Source organism: Ornithorhynchus anatinus, chromosome 1 (genome assembly GCF_004115215.2).
Source record: "Ornithorhynchus anatinus isolate Pmale09 chromosome 1, mOrnAna1.pri.v4, whole genome shotgun sequence".
Lineage (NCBI taxonomy): Eukaryota > Metazoa > Chordata > Mammalia > Monotremata > Ornithorhynchidae > Ornithorhynchus > Ornithorhynchus anatinus.
Genome location: NC_041728.1, coordinates 168,042,830 through 168,060,673, shown reverse-complemented (window position 1 = coordinate 168,060,673; position 17,844 = coordinate 168,042,830). Strand labels below are relative to the sequence as shown.

General features: G+C 48.1%; 1 protein-coding gene across 3 annotated transcripts in view; it reads right to left on the bottom strand.

The window, feature by feature from the left end:
* The window catches only part of PPP2R3A (protein phosphatase 2 regulatory subunit B''alpha), a 114,769-nt gene that overhangs the window by 37,001 nt on the left and 59,924 nt on the right, over positions 1–17,844 (bottom strand). For all 3 annotated transcript variants that reach the window (XM_029059712.1, XM_029059729.1, XM_029059722.1), the window contains exons 6-8: positions 14,730–14,816; positions 6,120–6,276; positions 722–770 (exon numbers count right to left, since the gene is read on the bottom strand). In XM_029059712.1, coding sequence (XP_028915545.1) covers positions 722–770; positions 6,120–6,276; positions 14,730–14,816 — 293 coding nt within the window. The remainder of the gene's footprint in view (positions 1–721; positions 771–6,119; positions 6,277–14,729; positions 14,817–17,844) is intronic.

The following is a 17,844-nucleotide window of genomic DNA, read 5'->3' as shown; positions in this document are numbered from 1 at the left end:
TGGTCCAGTGGACAGAGCAGGGGCCCGGGATTCGAGGATATGGGTTCTAGTCCCGGTTCTGCCTCTTGCTTGCTGTCGCCTACAGTGCTTGGTACATAGGAAGCGCTTAACCCGTACCCTTATTACGAAAATGGGGATGAAATCCTCATTCATTCATTCCCTCAATAGTATTTATTGAGCGCTTACTCTACGCAGAGCACCGTACTAAGCGCTTGGAATATACAATTCGAATCCTCCTCCTTCCAACTTAGACTGTGTGCCCCAAGAACGGTGTCCAACCCGACTGCCTCCTATCTACCTCGGCGCTCAGAACAGCGCTCGGGACATAGCAGGCCCTTAACGAGTACCGTAGTCATTCATCGTTATTCACCACACCGCTGCTTCCAGCATCCTGTTGCCGCAGCTGGGGAGAGAATACCGGGCTGGATGGACCACCGGTCAGAGCCGGTGATGGCGGGTTTACGGGACGGCCTCAGAAGGAGAGTGAGGACGGGGTGGAGGTATCGCTATGTTGTACTCTCCCAAGCGCTCGGTACAGTGCTCTGCACACAGAAAGCACTCAGTAAATACGACTGAACGGTTCGCTTTCCTCTCCGTGGCTTCCACCTGGCATTTGGACAATACCGTGCCCCTGGGGGCCCAGGCTGGGCGAGTTGGACTCATTAATTTTACTTGGTTTCATGTTTTCTTTTCAGTCTCCAGCTGGGGAGATTCTTCTTACCTCGTCACTGCTCCAGTGAATATCCTCTCAACGATTCTGCTCGATGAAGCTGAAAATAAATGAATATCCACATCTAGTTAGAAAAGGCTCCCGGTGGACCTCATTTTTGTAAATCTGTTTTTTTCCACCCGTGAGAGGGGCCGGTCACGTGGTTAGAACATTCGCCGGGCTTCGCGTGAGCTGCTCGGTGACGATCGATCGGCCAGCCCATCGTATTTATTGAGCGCTGACTGTGTACAGAGCACTGTAATAAGCGCTTGGGAGAGTTGGCAGATAATATCCGTGCCCCAAATGGGTACGGTCTGTATCTCGTATCTTTTATCTACAACCTGATTCTTAGACTGGGAGCCTCACTTAACTTCTCTGTGCCTCAGTTTTCTCATCTGTAAATTGGGGACTAAATCTTCCTCCCTCCTACTTAGCTTGTGAGCTCCATGTGGGACAGGGACTGCGTCTGACCTGATTAACTTGCACCTACCCCAGTGCTTAGAACACAGTTTAACTGGTATAATAATAGTAATAATGATATTAATAACAACGAAAATAGGCCCCAGGGCCTGTGTTTGACCTAACGTATCCACCCCAGTGCTTAGAACACGAAATAAACACTCAGTAAATACCATTAAAAAAAAAAGAGACGGGTAGCACTGGGCTGGGCTGGAAATACATTCCTGTGATTGCAGTCATACTCGAAGTCTGTCTAAAGGAAACTCATGTGGCTTTTTTAACGATATTTGCAAAGTTCATTCATTCATATTTATTGAGCACTTACTGTGTGCAGAGCACTGTACTAAACACTTGGAAAGTACAATTTGGCAAGATAGAGACAATCCCTACCCAACAACAGGCTCATAGTCTAGACGGGTGGGGGGGGGAGACAGATAACAAAACAAAGGAAGTAGACAGGTATCAATAGCATAAATATAAATAAATAGAATTATAGATATATACACATCATTAATAAAAAAAAGAATAGTAAATATGCACATCTATACACAAGTGCTGTGAAGTGTTTACTATGAGACTATGAGAAGCAGCGTGGCTCCGTGGAAAGAGCCCGGGCCTGGGAGTCAGAGGTCATGGGTTCGAATCCCGGCTCTGCCACTCGTCAGCTGGGTGACTGTGGGCAAGTCACTTCACTTCTCTGGGCCTCAGTTACCTCATCTGTAAAATGGGGATGAAGACCGTGAGCCTCACGTGGGAGAACCTGATCACCCTGTATCTACCTCAGTGCTTAGAACAGTGCTCTGCACATAGTAAGCCCTTAACAAATACCAACATTATTATTATTATTATACAAGATAATCAGGTTGGACACCGTCCGTGTCCCACATGGGGCTCACAGTCTTAAATCCCCATTTTACAGATGAGGTAACTGAGGCCCAGAGAAGTGAAGTGACTTGCTCAAGATCACACAGCAGACAAGTGGAGGAGCCCGGATGAGAATCTAGGTCCTCTGCCTCCCAGATCCGTGCTCTATCTACTTGGATGTGAGCTCATTTTGGGCAGGCAATGTGTCTACTGTTATACTGTACTCCCAAGTGCTCAGTAGGGTGCTTAGCACATAGTAAGCACTCAATAAATATGATTGAGTGATTAAAACGACTGCTTCTCAAACTGTTTCTTCTGCAAACTAGTGAGAGCCTTTGGTGTAGGCAGGTCCCAGCTCTCTGCCCCAGACAGTTCCGCCAAGGAACTCAGAACCTTCTAGACCGTAAGCTCGTTATGGGCAGGGAATGTTTACTGTTGTACTGTACGCTCCCAAGTGCTTAGTACAGTGCTCTGCACACAGCGCTCAATAAAGCGCTTTGGAGAAGGGGCATGGCTTAGTGGATACAGCACGGACCTGGGAGTCAGAAGGACATAGGTTCTAATTCCGGCTCTGCCACTTGTCTGCTGGGTGACCTTAAGCAAGTCACTTCACTTCTCTGGGCCTCAGTTACCTCATCTGTAAAATGGGCATTGAGACTGTGAGCCCCACGTGGGACCGGGACTGTGTCCAACTCAATTTGGGAGGCCTTCCCAGACTGAGCTCCCCCTCTCCCCTCCCCCCCACCCTCTGCTCTTTCCCCTTCCCCTCCCCTCATTTATTTTGTTAATGAGGTGTACATCGCCTTGATTCTATTTATCTTGATGATGTTGTCTTGTTTTTGTTTTGTTCCGTTTTGCTTTGCTCTCTGTCTCCCCCGTTTAGACAGTGAGCCCGTCGTTGACCAGGGATGGTCTCTACCTGTTGCCGAATTGTACGCTCCAAGCGCTTAGTACAGTGCTTTGCACATAGTAAGCGCTCAATAAATACTATTGAATGAATGAATTTGCTGGTGCGCAGCATGGCTAAGTGGAAAGAGCCCGGGCTTCGGAGTCAGAGGTCATGGGTTCGACTCCCGGCTCTGTCACCTGTCAGCTGTGTGACTGTGGGCAAGTCACTTCACTTCTCTGTGCCTCAGTTACCTCATCTGTTAAATGGGGATTAACGGTGAGCCTCACGTGGGACAGCCTGATTACCCTATATCTCCCCCAGCGCTTAGAACAGTGCTCTGCACATCGTAAGCGCTTAACAAATACCAGCATTATTATATAGTAAGCACTTAACAAATACCACAGTTACTATTATTAATAAATATGAATGACTGACTGAATGAATGAGTGAAAGCATCACCGGAGGGGCGGAAGTATTTTTCTATCCTCCCAGAGTTGGTTCGGAGCTTTATCGAGTGTGAGGCTCTTCTGCTCAATTACCTCTCTTTGTCCCCCTCTCTCTCCCAGGACCTAGTAATCATGGTGCTTGTTAAGCACTTGTTTTGTGCCGAGCTCTATACTAAGCACTGGGGTAGATACAAGCAGCCTCAGCATCTGGGAGGAGAAACAGCGGGGCTTAGTGAGAAGAGCGCGGGCTTGGGAGTCCGAGGTTGTGGGTTCTAATCCCGCCCTGCCATATATCAGCTGTGTGACTTTGGGCAAGTCACTTAACTTCTCTGGGCCTCAGTTTTCTCATCTGGAAAATGGGGATGAAGACTGTGAGCCCCACGTGGGACAAACGGATTACCTTGTATCTGTCCCAGCGCTTAGAACAGTGCTTGGCGCATAGTAAGCGCTTAACAAATACCATCATCATTATACAAGATAACCAGGTTGTACACAGTCTCCGTTCCATATGGGGTTCTCCGTCTAAGTAAGAGGGAGCAGGATTTAATCCCCACTTTACAATTGAGGAACCTCAGGCACAGAGAAGTGAAGTATATATCTGCCTCACCCTATTTATTTTGTTTAATGAGATGTTCATCACCCTGATTCTATTTATTTGCCATCGTTTTCATGAGATGTTCTTCCCCTCGACTCTATTTATTGCCATCGTTCTTGTCTGCCCGTCTTCCCCGATTAGACCGTAAGCCCGTCAAAGGGCAGGGACTGTATCTGTTGCCGATTTGTACATTCCAAGTGCTTAGTACAGTGCTCTGCACATAGTAAGCGCTCAATAAATACTATTGAATGAATGAAGTGACTTGCCCAGGATCACCCAGCAGGCAGGTGGCAGAGCTGGGATCAGAATGATGATGTTGATAATAATAATGATATTTGTAAAGTGTTTACTAGGTGCCAGGCACTGTACTAAGCACTGGGGTAGATGAGAGACACTGGGTCACACACAGTCCTTGTTCCAAAAGGGGCTCCCAGATTTAATCCCCATTTTACAGATGAGGAAAATGACGCCTAGAGAAGTGAAGTGACTTGCCCAAAGTCACCCAGCAAGTGGAGGCCGGAGCTGGGATTTGGATTCTAATCCAGGTCCTCTGACCCCCAGACACAAGCTCTTCCCATTAGATTCCAGAAGGCTTGTCAATGATAATGACATTTTTTAAGCGCTTACTATAATAATAATGGCATTTGTTAAACCCTTGAAATGTGCAAAGCACCTGTTCTAAGCGCTGGGGTAGATACAAGGTAATCAGATTGTCCCACGTGGCGCTCACAGTCTTAATCCCCATTTTACAGATGAGATAACTGAGGCAGAGGGATGTTAAGTGACTTGCCCAAGGTCACACAGCTGATACTTACTTGGGTAAGTCACTTCACCTCTCTGTGCCTCAGATCCCTCATCTGTAAAATGGGGATCGAGACTATGAGCCCCATGTGGGACAAATACTGTGTCCCACCTGACTAGCTTCTATCTACCTCAACCCTTAGTATAGTGCTTGGCACATAGTAAGCACTTAAACAAATACCAGAGGGGGAAAAAATAGGTTTTAAGAAAAAGGAGCTGTGGGGGCTGCTGATTCGGGACTAGGATGACAAGTTCCTCCTGTTTTGAGGCCAGAGAGTTTTGTGGAAAAAAACAGGTTCTAAGAAAAAGGAGCTGGAGGGGCTGCTGATTTGGGACTAGGATGACAAGTTCCTTTGTGTTTCCAGGCCACAAAGCTTTGGAGCTCTGGGTAATAATAATAATGTCGGTATTTGTTAAGCGCTTACTATGTGCAGAGCACTGTTCTAAGCACTGGGGGAGATACAGGGTCATCGGGTTGTCCCACGTGAGGCTCACAGTTAATCCCCATTTTACAGAGGAGGTAACTGAGGCCCAGAGAAGTTAAGTGACCACAGTCACACAGCTGACGAGTGGCAGAGCCGGGATTCGAACCCATGATCTCTGAGTCCCAAGCCCGGGCTCTTTCCACTGAGCCACACTGCTTCGGTACTTACTTGCCGACCTTACTTGGCTTTGGACTGTATACAGTTACCCTGCCTGCCCTCCCATTTGCTCTGATCCTGGCTTTGGTAAACCTCGCGCCTCAAGAGACGCGTCCGCCATTAAATATTTACAACCGGTTGCAGTCAACTGAGTTATGAAAACCACAGGCACCAACATGTAATCATTTAAAGAGCTGCGAACCTGTCTTCTTAGATTAAGTCAGTTATTTGTCTCCTCCCCGCTACACTCCCCGCCTCCCGCTCTTTAAACTGGAAAGAAAATTAAACTCAATAATAATAATGTTGGTATTTGTTAAGCGCTTACTATGCGCGGAGCACTGTTCTAAGCACTGGGGTAGACACAGGGGAATCAGGTTGTCCCACGTGGGGCTCACAATCTTAATCCCCATTTTACAGATGAGGTAACAGGCACGGAGAAGTGAAGTGACTTGCCCACAGTCACACAGCTGACAAGTGGCAGAGCTGGGATTTGAACTCATGACCTCTGACTCCCAAGCCCGTGCTCTTTCCACTGAGCCACGCTGCTTCTCAAGGCATCGCCATCTTAATCACAGGCTACCCTGAAATGACCAATCCACTAGCTTTTTCTATGAAGAAGGGGCCGTCTCCCGCAGTGGGCTGCGGGTAATTTTACGCAATCGCAACCTCCTCCCTCGAGGCCCGTGCGTCGACCCCCACTGCAAACCCCACTGACCTTGATCGTTGTATCTCGATAGATCGGTTTGGTTGATGTAGAGGTCATGGTCACTGTCTAGTTCCCAGAATTTACAGTAGATGACATAGAAGTGTTCGTAGGAGAAATAATCCGTGACTTGGTTTATGTCTTCTTCTTCCTCCAAAAGGGCCAGAGTCTGAAACGGGATGAACAGGAGAAACTGACTTTAAGACCAAGAAAGGGAAGCTTCGGCCGTTGAGGGGACACAAGGATCACGATGACCATCTGTCCCTTTTAGATTTTTCCAATATCTTCCTCTACGGTCCACGTCGGTCTCGCCTCACGCCGTCGGGTCGTCTCCGACCCGTAGCGACACCATGGACGCGTCTCTCCCAGAACGCCCCGTTCTCCGTCTGCCATCGTTCCATTAGTGGATCCATAGGGTTTTCTCGGTAAAAATACGGAAGTGGTTTACCGCTGACTTCTTCCGCGCAGTAAACTCGAGTCTCCGCCCTGGACTCTCTCCCGTGCCGCCGCTGCCCAGCGCAGGGGAGTTTTGGCTTGCAGCAGATCTCCTGCCACTCGCTAGCCACTGGCCAAGCTAGGAATGGAATGGCCAGGCCTCTGCTCGACTCTCCCTCCTGTAGCCGAGACTGGTGGACGACTAAAAACTCTCCAGGTGCAATTCTGAGCGGGGACCGTTCATTCAGCACCTACTAAAATGCTTTGCAAGCACCCACAATCTGTTTCTCTCCTCTCTCACTGAATGTAATGGGCTGACTAATACAGTAGTCACTTAAAAGTAGAAGCAGCGTGGCTCAGTGGAAAGAGCACGGGCTTGGGAGTCAGGGGGCGTGGGTTCTAATCCCGGCTCCGCCTCTTGTCAACTGTGTGACTTTAGGCATGTCAATTCACTTCTCTGGGCCTCACTTACCTCACCTGTAAAATGGGGATGAAGACTGTGAGCCCCACGTGAGACAACCTGATTACCTTGTATCCCCCCTCCAGTGCTTGGAACAGTGCTTGGCACATAGTAAGCACTTAACAAATTCCATCATTACTATTATTATCAAAATCACATTTTTCATAATAATAATTAACATGGCCTAGTGGATAGAGAATGGGACTGGGAGACAGACGGACCTGGGGGCTAATCCAGTTCTAATCTTGGCTCTGCCACTTGTCTATTGTGTGACCTTGGGCAAGTCACTTAACTTCTCTGTTCCTCAGTTACCTCATCTGTAAAATGGGGATTGAGACGGTGAGCCCCACGTGGGACTGTGCTCAACCCGATTTGCTTGTCTCCATCCTAGCACTTAGTAGAGTGCCCGGCACATAGTAAGTGCTTAATATTACAGTTATTATTATTATTTTTATTTGTTAAATGCTTACTATGTGTCAAGCACCGTACTAAGCGCTGGGGTAGATACAAGACAATCAGGTCCCACATGAAGCTCACATTCCAAGTAAGTTTGGTATTCGTTAAGCGCTTACTATGTGCAGAGCACTGTTCTAAGCGTTGGGGTAGATACAGGGTAATCAGGTTGTCCCACGTGAGGCTCACAGTTAATCCCCATTTTACAGATGAGGTAACTGAGGCACAGAGAAGTTAAGTGACTTGCCCATAGTCACAGAGCTGCCAAGTGACAGAGCTGGGATACGAACCCATGACCCCTGACTTCCAAGTCTGGTCTCTTTCCACTGAGCCACGCTGCTTCTCTAAGTAGGAGGGAGCATGGGTAGTGAGTCTCCATTTTGTAGATGAGGGAACTGAGGCAGAGAGAAGTAAACTCACTTGCCTAAGGTTACACAGCAGACAAATGATGAAGGCAGGATTAGAACCCAGGTCCTCTGACTCCCTGGCCTGTGCTCTTTCCACTAAGCCACACTGCTTCTCAGTCATCCTTGACTCCGCTCTCTCATTCACCCCACACATCCAATCCATCACCGAAACCTGCCGGTCTCACCTTCACAACATCGCCAAGATCCGCCCTTTCCTCTCCATCCAGACTGCTACCGAGCTGGTACAATCTCTCATCCTATCCCGACAGGATTACTGCATCAGCCTCCTCTCCGATCTCCCTTCCTCCTGTCTCTCCCCGCTTCGGTCTATACTTCATTCCGCTGCCCGGATTATCTTTCTACAGAAACGCCCTGGGCACGTCACGCCCCTCCTCAAAAATCTCCAGTGGTTGCCCGTCAACCTTCGCATCGGGCAAAAACTCCTCCCTCTTGGTTTCCAAGCTCTCCATCACCTTGCCCCCTCCTACCTCACCTCCCTTCTCTCCTTCTCCAGCCCTGCCCGCACACCCTGCTCCTCTGCCGCCGCTCACCTCCTCACGGGGCCTCGTTCTCGCCCGTCCCGCCGTCGGCCCCCGGCCCACGTCCTACCTCTGACCTGGATTTCCCTCCCTCCTCACATCCACCAAACTAACTCTCTTCTCCTCTTCAAAACCCTACTGAGAGCTCACCTCCCCCAGGAGGCCTTCCCACACTGAGCCCTCTGTCCCTCCTCCCCTCTCCATTCTCCCTACTCCCTCCCTCTGCTCTACCCCCTTCCCCTCCCCACGGCACTTGAGTATATTTGTACGTATTTATTACTCTTTTTATTCTATTACTGATGTGTATATATCTCCAATTCTATTTATCTATTTTTGATGCTATCGATGCCTGCCTACGTGTTTCGTTTTGTTGTCCGTCTCCCCCCTTCTAGACTGTGAGCCCCTTGTTGGGTGGGGATCTTTTCTATCTATTCCCGAACTGCACTTTCATTCAATAGTATTTACTGAGCGCTTACTATGTGCAGAGTACTGTACTAAGCGCTTGGAATGTACAAATCGGCAACAGATAGAGACAGTCCCTGCCCACTGACGGGGCATACGGTCTAATCGGGGGAAGAGCTCTTTCCAAGCTCTTAGTACAGTGCTCCGCACACAGTAAGCACTCAATAGACACGATTGAATGAATGAATGAATGAATGAAAGAAAGCTCTTTAAAAAAAGACCTATTCAAAATCCACTTCTAAATGAAGTCTTCCATGACTTTACACTTGCTCTCCTGGTCATTTCATTCATACTGGTCTCCCCAGCAACTTTTGTAATACACCTGTAAGTCGAGGCAATATTTTATTCATATATTAGCTTTCCCCCTCCCTATTAGTCTGTAAGCTCCTTGGGGACAGAGACTGTGTTACCCTTAGCTACTATCGTGTGTTACGCAAAATGCATGCCGCTAATACTATTAGAACAGTGAGCTCTTAATAAATACTGCATAAGCAGGATTTACATAAATATGGTATTTATGGACTGAATTTCCAAGTTTTAACAAGAGCCTGACTGAGAAGCAATATGGCCTAGTGGAGAGACACGGGCCTGGGAGTCAGAAGGACCTGGATGCTAATTCTGGCTCCACCGCTTACCCGCAAGTCACTTAATTTCTCGGTGCCTCAGTTACCTCATCTGTGAAATAAAGATTCAATACCCATTCTCCCTCCTCTTTAGCCGGTGAGCCCCAGGAGGGACATGGCTTGAATCTGATTATCTTGTACCCCAGTGCTGAGTACAGTGACTTGCCCAAGGTCACAAAGCAGACAAGTGGCAAAGCCGGGATTAGAACCTAGGTCCTCTGACTCCCCGGCCTGCGTCCTTTTCACTGGGTCACACTGCTTTGCTATACTTCATCTTCCTTTATCTTTTTATCCTTCCCAATCCTCTCAGAATCAGATCCAAACTCCTAATCCTGGGCTTCAAGGTCTTCTCTCTTCCCCCATCCTCTCTTAACCCTATGGCTATCCTGTGCAATCCCTTAGTTCAATCAATCATATTTATTGAGCACTATGTGCAGAGCACTGTATTAAGCGCCTGGGAGAGTCCAATAGGACCGAGTTCCCTGCATGTAATGCAGTTCCAATCAAGGCGGACTGTTGAGACTCCCTGCCGCCAGTCCCCGGCCCCGGTTGACGTCACCCCAACACACCTAATTTTTCTCCCTGTTCTTCCTAAAGGTTTTCCCCCATTATTCCCTAGGCCAAGAAGGTCAAGAACAGCCTCCCTCATGGATATTCCTCCCATCCCTAAAGCACCACTCAAAGCCCAGATTATAATAATAATATTGACGGTGCTTGTTAAGCGCCTACTATGTGCCAGGCACTGTACTGAGCACTGGGGTGGTTACGAGCAAATCAGGTGGAACACAGTCCCTGTTCCGTATAGGGCTTACAGTCTTAATCCCCATTTTACAGATGAGGTAACCGAGGTACAGAGAAGTGAAGTGACTTGCCCAAGGCTGCAGGGCAGACAAGTGGTGGAGTCGGGATTAGAACCCATGACCTTCTGACTCCCGGGGCCGTGCTCTATCCACTACGCCATGCTGCTTCCCAGATCCTTCACGGTGACTTCCATTTTCATCACGGCCCCTTAACCCACAGAAAAAGCATATGTCTGTTGGTATTTCTGAACTCAAATATTTTGGCTGCAATTTCATCTTCCATCTTAATTAGGAAGGAAGCACATCTCCTCGCTATTCCGTTGCCCTCCATTCAGCCCAGCATCAAATTCAGCGCCGCGGACCTTTTCTGGATTCGAGTTTATTAATTAATAGCGATGCCTCTGAATTTTTCAATTAGGTTGTGCATACGCATGTCATGGACCAGTTAGTTGATCATGCTGTCATTGCAACTCCTCTAAATGCCCAGATTTACTCGCCGGTAATAAATTAGGAAATTTGGGAAGAGCATAAACACTTTTAGGCTACTCCAGTTTGAAGTGGGGGTTCAGCCGGGGGTTGGCACACCCCCGAAGTGGTCTAGCTCACCGCCGACCTCTCGCCCATGTCCTGCCTCTGATCTGGAAGGCCCTCCCTCCCTCAGATCTGACGGACAATGACTCTCCCCCAGCTTCAAAGTCTTACTGAAGGCATATTTCCTCCGAGACCTTCCCTAAGCCCTCATTTCCTCTTCTGCCACTCCCTTCTGAGTCGCCCTGACTTGCTCCCTTTATTCATTCCACTCCCAGCCCCACACCACTTATTCATTCATTCATTCATTCAATAGTATTTATTGAGCGCTTACTATGTGCAGAGCCCTGTACTAAGCGCTTGGAATGTACAAATCGGCAACAGATAGACAATCCCCTGCTCTTTGACGGGCTTACAGTCTAATCGGGGGAGACGGGCGGACAAGAACAATGGCGATAAATAGAGTCGAGGGGAAGGACATCTCGTAAAAACAATGGCAAATAAATGGAATCAGGGTGATGTACATCTCATTAAACAAAATTAATAGGGTGATGAAGATATATACAGTCGAGCGGACGAGTACAGTGCTGAGGGGATGGGACGGGAGAGGGGGAGGAGGAGAGGGAAAGTGGGGAGAAGAGGTTTTAGCTGCGGAGAGGTGAAGGGGGGGGATGGGGGGAGCAGAGGGAAAAAGGGGGGAGCTCAGTGTGGGAAGGCCTCTTGGAGGAGGTGAGCTTTAAGTAGGGATTTGAAGAGGGGAAGACAATTAGATTGTCGGAGGTGAGGAGGGAGGGCGTTCCGAGACCGCGGGAGGATGTGGCCTGTCATTTATTTATATTAATATCTGTCTCCCCCTCTAGACTGTAAGCTCGTTGTGGGCGGGGAATGTGTCTATTTGTTGTTGTTCTGTACTCTCCCAAGTGCTTAGTACAGTGCTCTGCACACAGCAAGCACTCAATAAATACTACTGGTTATCTCTGGGTATTAATGCTTCCCCCAGAGTTCCTAAGTTACTTGGGAGTAGCACCCCTAGCCCTTCAGAGAATAGTGCTCTTCATTAATAATAATGATAATAATCGCATTTGTTAAGAGCTTACTATGTGTCAGGTACTGTACTGAGCGCTGGGGTCCATACAAGATATGTTGGTATTTGTTAAGCGCTTACTATGTGCCGAGCACTGTTCTAAGCGCTGGGGTAGACACGGGGGAATCAGGATGTCCCACATGGGGCTCACAGTCTTAATCCCCATTTTACAGATGAGGTAACTGAGGCACAGAGAAGTTAAGTGACTTGCCCACAGTCACACAGCTGACACGTGGCAGAGCTGGGATTCGAACTCATGACCTCTGACTCCAAAGCCTGTGCTCTTTCCACTGAGCCACGCTGCTTCCCCTGCATTATTACAAGATAATCGAGTTGGGCGCAGTCCTTGTTCCACGTGGGGCTCACAGCCTCAATCTCCATTTTACAGATGAGGTAACTGGAGCCCAGAGAAGTTAACTGACTTGCCCAAGGTCACACAGCAGACATGTGGAGGAGCCGGGATTAGAAACCAGGTCCTTTAGACTTCCAGGCCCACTCTATCCACCAGGCCATGCTGCTTGCCATGCTTATCGTGTCTGTTACCCAGATGGAAAAAAAAGAACCCGATGTCGTTAAAAAACTTGTTTGCCCTTCATAACTACGCAGGCGTCAATGAAACTGCTTCGACGAAAACAAAATGCTTCATTTCCCTCACACCGAACCCGAACAATCCCTTAGTTTCTTCAGGGTTTAGGCCGACGCGAGCCTTGTCTGTGCCAGGATATAAAAAAGTGGTGGTTTCTCCTAACGACAACAATTACAATAATAATTATGGTAATAAAAATAATTGTGACATCTGTTAAGCATTTGCTATGGGTCAAGCACGGTAGTAAGTGTTGGAGTAATTACAAGATCATCGGATCAAATACAGTTGCTGTCCCTCAGGCTAAGTAGGAGGGAGAACAGCTTTTGAAAGCCCATTTTACAGATGAGGAAACCGAGGTCCGGTGAAGTTGTGACTTGCCCAAGGTCAAACAGCAGGCAGGCGGTGGAGCTGGGACTAGGGATTAGGTTTCTTATTTTGCAAAACACCTTGGGACTTTCTTCCCATGATATTACCATGTGGGTTTATATAATCAATCAATCCATAGGTTTATATAAGCAATCAATCCATCAATGGTGTTTATTGAGGGCTTATTGTGTGTAGAGACGTGTACTGATCGTTTGCACTTGTAAAACCCTCATGCCTACCAACTCTGTTGTACTGTACTCTGCCAAACGCTTAGTACAGTGCTCTGCATATGGTAAGCACTCAATAATCACAACAGTAAGCACTCAACAATAATAATGATAACAATTTTGATATTTTTAAGAGCTTACTATGTGCTGTCTCCCTCTACACTGTGAGCTTGTTGTGGGCAGGGATGTGTCTGTTTGTTGTGAGAAGCAGCGGGGCTCAGTGGAAAGAGCCCGGGCTTGGGAGCCGAGGTCATGGGTTCGAATCCCGGCCCTGCCACCTGTCAGCTGTGTGACTGTGGGCAAGTCACTTTACTTCTCTGTGCCTCAGTTCCCTCATCTGTAAAATGAGAAGCAGCGTGGCTCACTGGAAAGAGCACGGGCTTTGGAGTCAGAGGTCATGGGTTCGAACCCCGGCTCTGCCACTTGCCAGCTGTGTGACTTTGGGCAAGTCACTTAACTTCTCGGTGCCTCAGTTCCCTCATCTGTAAAATGGGGATTAAGACTGTGAGCCCCACGTGGGACAACCTGATTCCCCTATGTCTACCCCAGCGCTTAGAACAGTGCTCTGCACATAGTAAGCGCTTAACAAATACCATTATTATTATTATTATTATTAAAATGGGGATGAAGACTGTGAGCCTCATGTGGGACAACCTGATTACCCTGTACCTACCCTAGCGCTTAGAACAGTGCTCTGCACATAGTAAGCGCTTAACAAATACCAACATTATTATTATTGTTATTGTGATAACTGTACTCTCCCAAATGCTTAATACAGTGCTTTGCACAGGGTAAGCGTTCAGTAAATACGATATATGATCGAATGAACGGATGAATAATCGCCAAGCACTGTCCTAAGTGCTGGGGTATATACAAGGAAATCAGGTTGGACACAGTCCCTGTCCCACATCGAGCTCACAGTCTTAATCCCCATTTTTACAGATGAGGGAACTGAGGCCCGGAAAAGGGAAGTGACTTGCCCAAGGTCGCACAGCAGAAACGTGGAGGACCCGGGATTAGAACCCAGGTCTCTCTGACTCTCGGGCCCTTGTTTTGTTCTGTTTTGCTTTGTGTCTGTCTCCCCCGTCTAGACTGTCAGCCCGCTGTGGGGCAGGGACTGTCTCTGTTGCCGAATTATACATTCCAAGCGCTTAGTACAGTGCTCTGCACATAACAATAATAATAATAATGTTGGTATTTGTTTAGTGCTTACTATGTGCAGAGCACTGTTCTAAGCGCTGGGGTAGATACAGGGTGATCGGGTTGTCCCACGTGAAGCTCCCAGTTAATCTCCATTTTAGAGGAGGGAACTGAGGCCCAGAGAAGTGAAGTGACTTGCCCACAGTCACACAGCTGCCAAGTGGCAGAGCCGGGATTCGAACCCATGAACTCTGACTCCCAAGTCCGGGCTCTTTCCACTGAGCCACGCTGCACATAGTAAGCGCTCAATAAATACGACTGAATGAACGAATCCACTAAGCCACACTGCTTCACCACTGATTGACTACACGCCCTAGTAATGTGCTCCGGGAGCTAACGGAGGGTTTCGAAGAATTAAGGCTCTTGGGACTGTTCACCACAGGGAATCCGCTTCCAACGGAAAGCTCCCAAGAGAATGATGGACTTTTTGGGTTAGAATCGCGGCAGCATACTTGCAGGAAGTTGCTTTTCCTCATCTCTGTCAAGGTAATTTTTCCAGACCAAGACCGATTGACCGTGTAGAATATCCGCTGGATCACCTGCATCAGAAACAAAGTGAACATTCTATTAATAACTGTGGTATTTGTTAAGCGCTTACTATGTGCAAAGCACTGTTCTAAGCGCGGGGGGATACAAGGTGATCAGGTTGTCCCACGTGGGGCTCACAGTTTTTTTAATCCCCATTTGACAGATGAGGTAACTGAGGCACAGAGAAGTTAAGTGACTCGCCCAAGGTCACACAGCTGACTAGCGGCAGAGCCGGGATTAGAACCCATGACCTCTGACTCCCAAGCCCGCGCTCTTTCCACGTCGCTTCTCTGATGCCTGTTCCTTTACATAAGACCATTTCGTAACTCCAGCGTGACTGGAGGTTTTATTGATCCATCTCAATCAATCAATCAATCAATTGCATATGTGTGCAGAGTACTAAGAGAAGGAGCGTGGCCCAGTAGAAAGAGCCCGGGCTTGGAAGTCAGAGGTCATGGGTTCGAATCCCGCCTCTGCCACTTGTCAGCTGTGTGACCGTGGGCAAGTCACTTCACTTCTCTGTGCCTCAGTTACCTCATCTGGAAAATGGGGATGAAGACTGTGAGCCTCCCGTGGGACAACCTGATTACCCTGTAAATCTACCCCAGCGCTTAGAACAGTGCTCTGCACATAATAAGCGCTTAACAAATACCAACATTATCATTATGATTATTAAGAGCTTGGAAGAGTCCCACATAGAGTTGGTAGAATAGTGTCTCTAGTGGTTAGAACAAGGGCCTGGGAGTCAGAAGGACCTGAGTTCTAATCCTGGCTCCACCACTTGTCTGCTTTGTGACCTTGGGCAAGTCACTTCACATTAGAGAAGCAGCATGGCTCAATGGAAAGAGCCCAGGCTTGGGAGTCAGAGGTTGTGGGTTCTAATCCCGCCTCTGCCACTTGTCAGCTGTGTGACCTTGGGTGTCATTTAACTTCTCTGGGCCTCAGTTCCCTCATCTGTAAAATGGGGATGAAGACTGTGAGCCCCACGTGGGGCAACCTCATTCCCTTGTATCTACCCCAGCGCTTAGAACAGTGCTCGGCACATAGTAAGCACTTAACAAATACCAACATTATTATCATCATCCCTGTACCTCATTTATAAAATGGGGATTAAGACTGTGACCACCATGTGGGCCAGGGACTGTGTCCAACCTGATTAGCTCCTATCTTCCCCAGTGCTTAGAACAGTGCTTGACACATAATTAGCGCTTAATGAATATCATCATCATCATCATCATCATCAACCATTCCTGGCCCATAAGCATTCAGTCTAGAAGACGAGAGAGATCTTAATATAAAGTACAAAGTGCTGGGGGGCTGAGGGAGGGGTGAAGAGAGGGAACAAATCCAAGTTTAAAGGCAACACAGAAGGGAGTGGGAGAGGAGGAAATGAGAGTTCAGTCCCGGAAAGCCTCTTGAAGGAGATGTGCTTTTAATATTCATTCATTCAATCGTATTTACTGAGCGCTTACTGCGTGCAGAGCACTGGACTAAGCGCTTGGAATGTACAATTTGGCAACGGATCGAGAAAATCCCCGCCCAACAACGGGCTCAACGGGGAGACAGACAGCAAAGCAAAACCAGTAGACGGGCATCGATACCATCAAAATAGATAAATACAATCATAGATATATGCACATCATTAATAAATACAGTAATGAACAATATATACAAATACACACAAGTGCTGTGGGGAGGGGAGGGAGGTAGGGCAGAGGCAGGGAGAAGCGCGATTTGGGAGGCGAGGAGGGGCAGAGGGAAAGGGAGGCTCGGTCTGGGAAGGCCTCCCGGAGGAGGGGAGCTCTCAGTAGGGCTTTGAAGAGGGGAAGAGAGTTAGTTTGGCGGAGGTGAGGAGGGAGGGCCTTCCGGGACGGCGGGAGGACGTGGCCCGGGGGTCGACGGCGGGACTGGCGCAAATGGGGGACCGTGAGGAGGTGAGCGGCAGAGAAGCTTTGAAGACTCTCCTAATGGCTTGATTATAAACCGGGAATTTCAAGAGGCAGCCGCCACTGGGCTCTCTTCTCCCTTGCTCACAAAGGATGGCACTTTTTAGCAGTGGAAGGCCAAGCAGCCTTTCATGTCCTCCTCCTCCTACCCCATCCAGTCTTAGCTAAACTAGACCGGAAGTTCATTATGGGCAGGAAACATGCTCACTAATTTTGTTGTACTCTACTCTCCCAAGCGCTTAGTCTGTGTAGACCACTGGACTAAGTAAGCACTCGATAAATACACATTGATAAATACCATTATGTCTGGGGAAATAAGTAAGCACTCGATAAATACCATTGATTATGTCTGGGGAAATAGGAGAAGGCCCCGGCCCAATGCTGGGAACCCAATCTCCAGATGGCCCAGGGGCGACCAAAATCCCAGTTGTGAGGGGTCCCAGAGAGGCCCTCCCAGACATCAGCAGCTAGACTGCGCACGCTAGAAAATGTGTTTCCATTTGGCCCCAACCTGGGTCACCCCTTGTCACATTTCTTTAGCCTCTGCGAATCATAATTATAACTAATAATAATTAGGGTACCTATTAAGCATTTACTATGTGCCAAGCGCTGGGGTAGATACAAATTAACCAGTCCCTGTCTCAACAGGGCTCACACTCTTAATCCCCATTTTACAGACGAGATAACTGAAGCCCAGAGAAGTTAAGTGACTTGCCCAGGGTCACACGGCAGACATTCATTCATTCAATCGTATTTATTGAGCGCTTACTCTGTGCAAAGCACTGTACTAAGCGCTCGGGAGAGTACAATATAACAACAAACACACACATTGCTGCCCACAGCGAGCTCGAAGTCTAGATCACATGTGGAGGAAGCAGGATTAGAACGCAGGTCTTTCTGACACCCAGGACTGTCTTTGCCCACTCCCTTGTGTGTCACCCCTGCCCTTGGATTTGTACCTTTATTCACTTCTCCCTCAGCCCCACAGTGCTTATGTACACGTCCCTAACTTATTTAATTTCTATCTTCCCCCTCTAGACTGTGAGCTTGTTATGGTCAAAGAATGTGTCTAATCACTCTGTTATATTAGGGG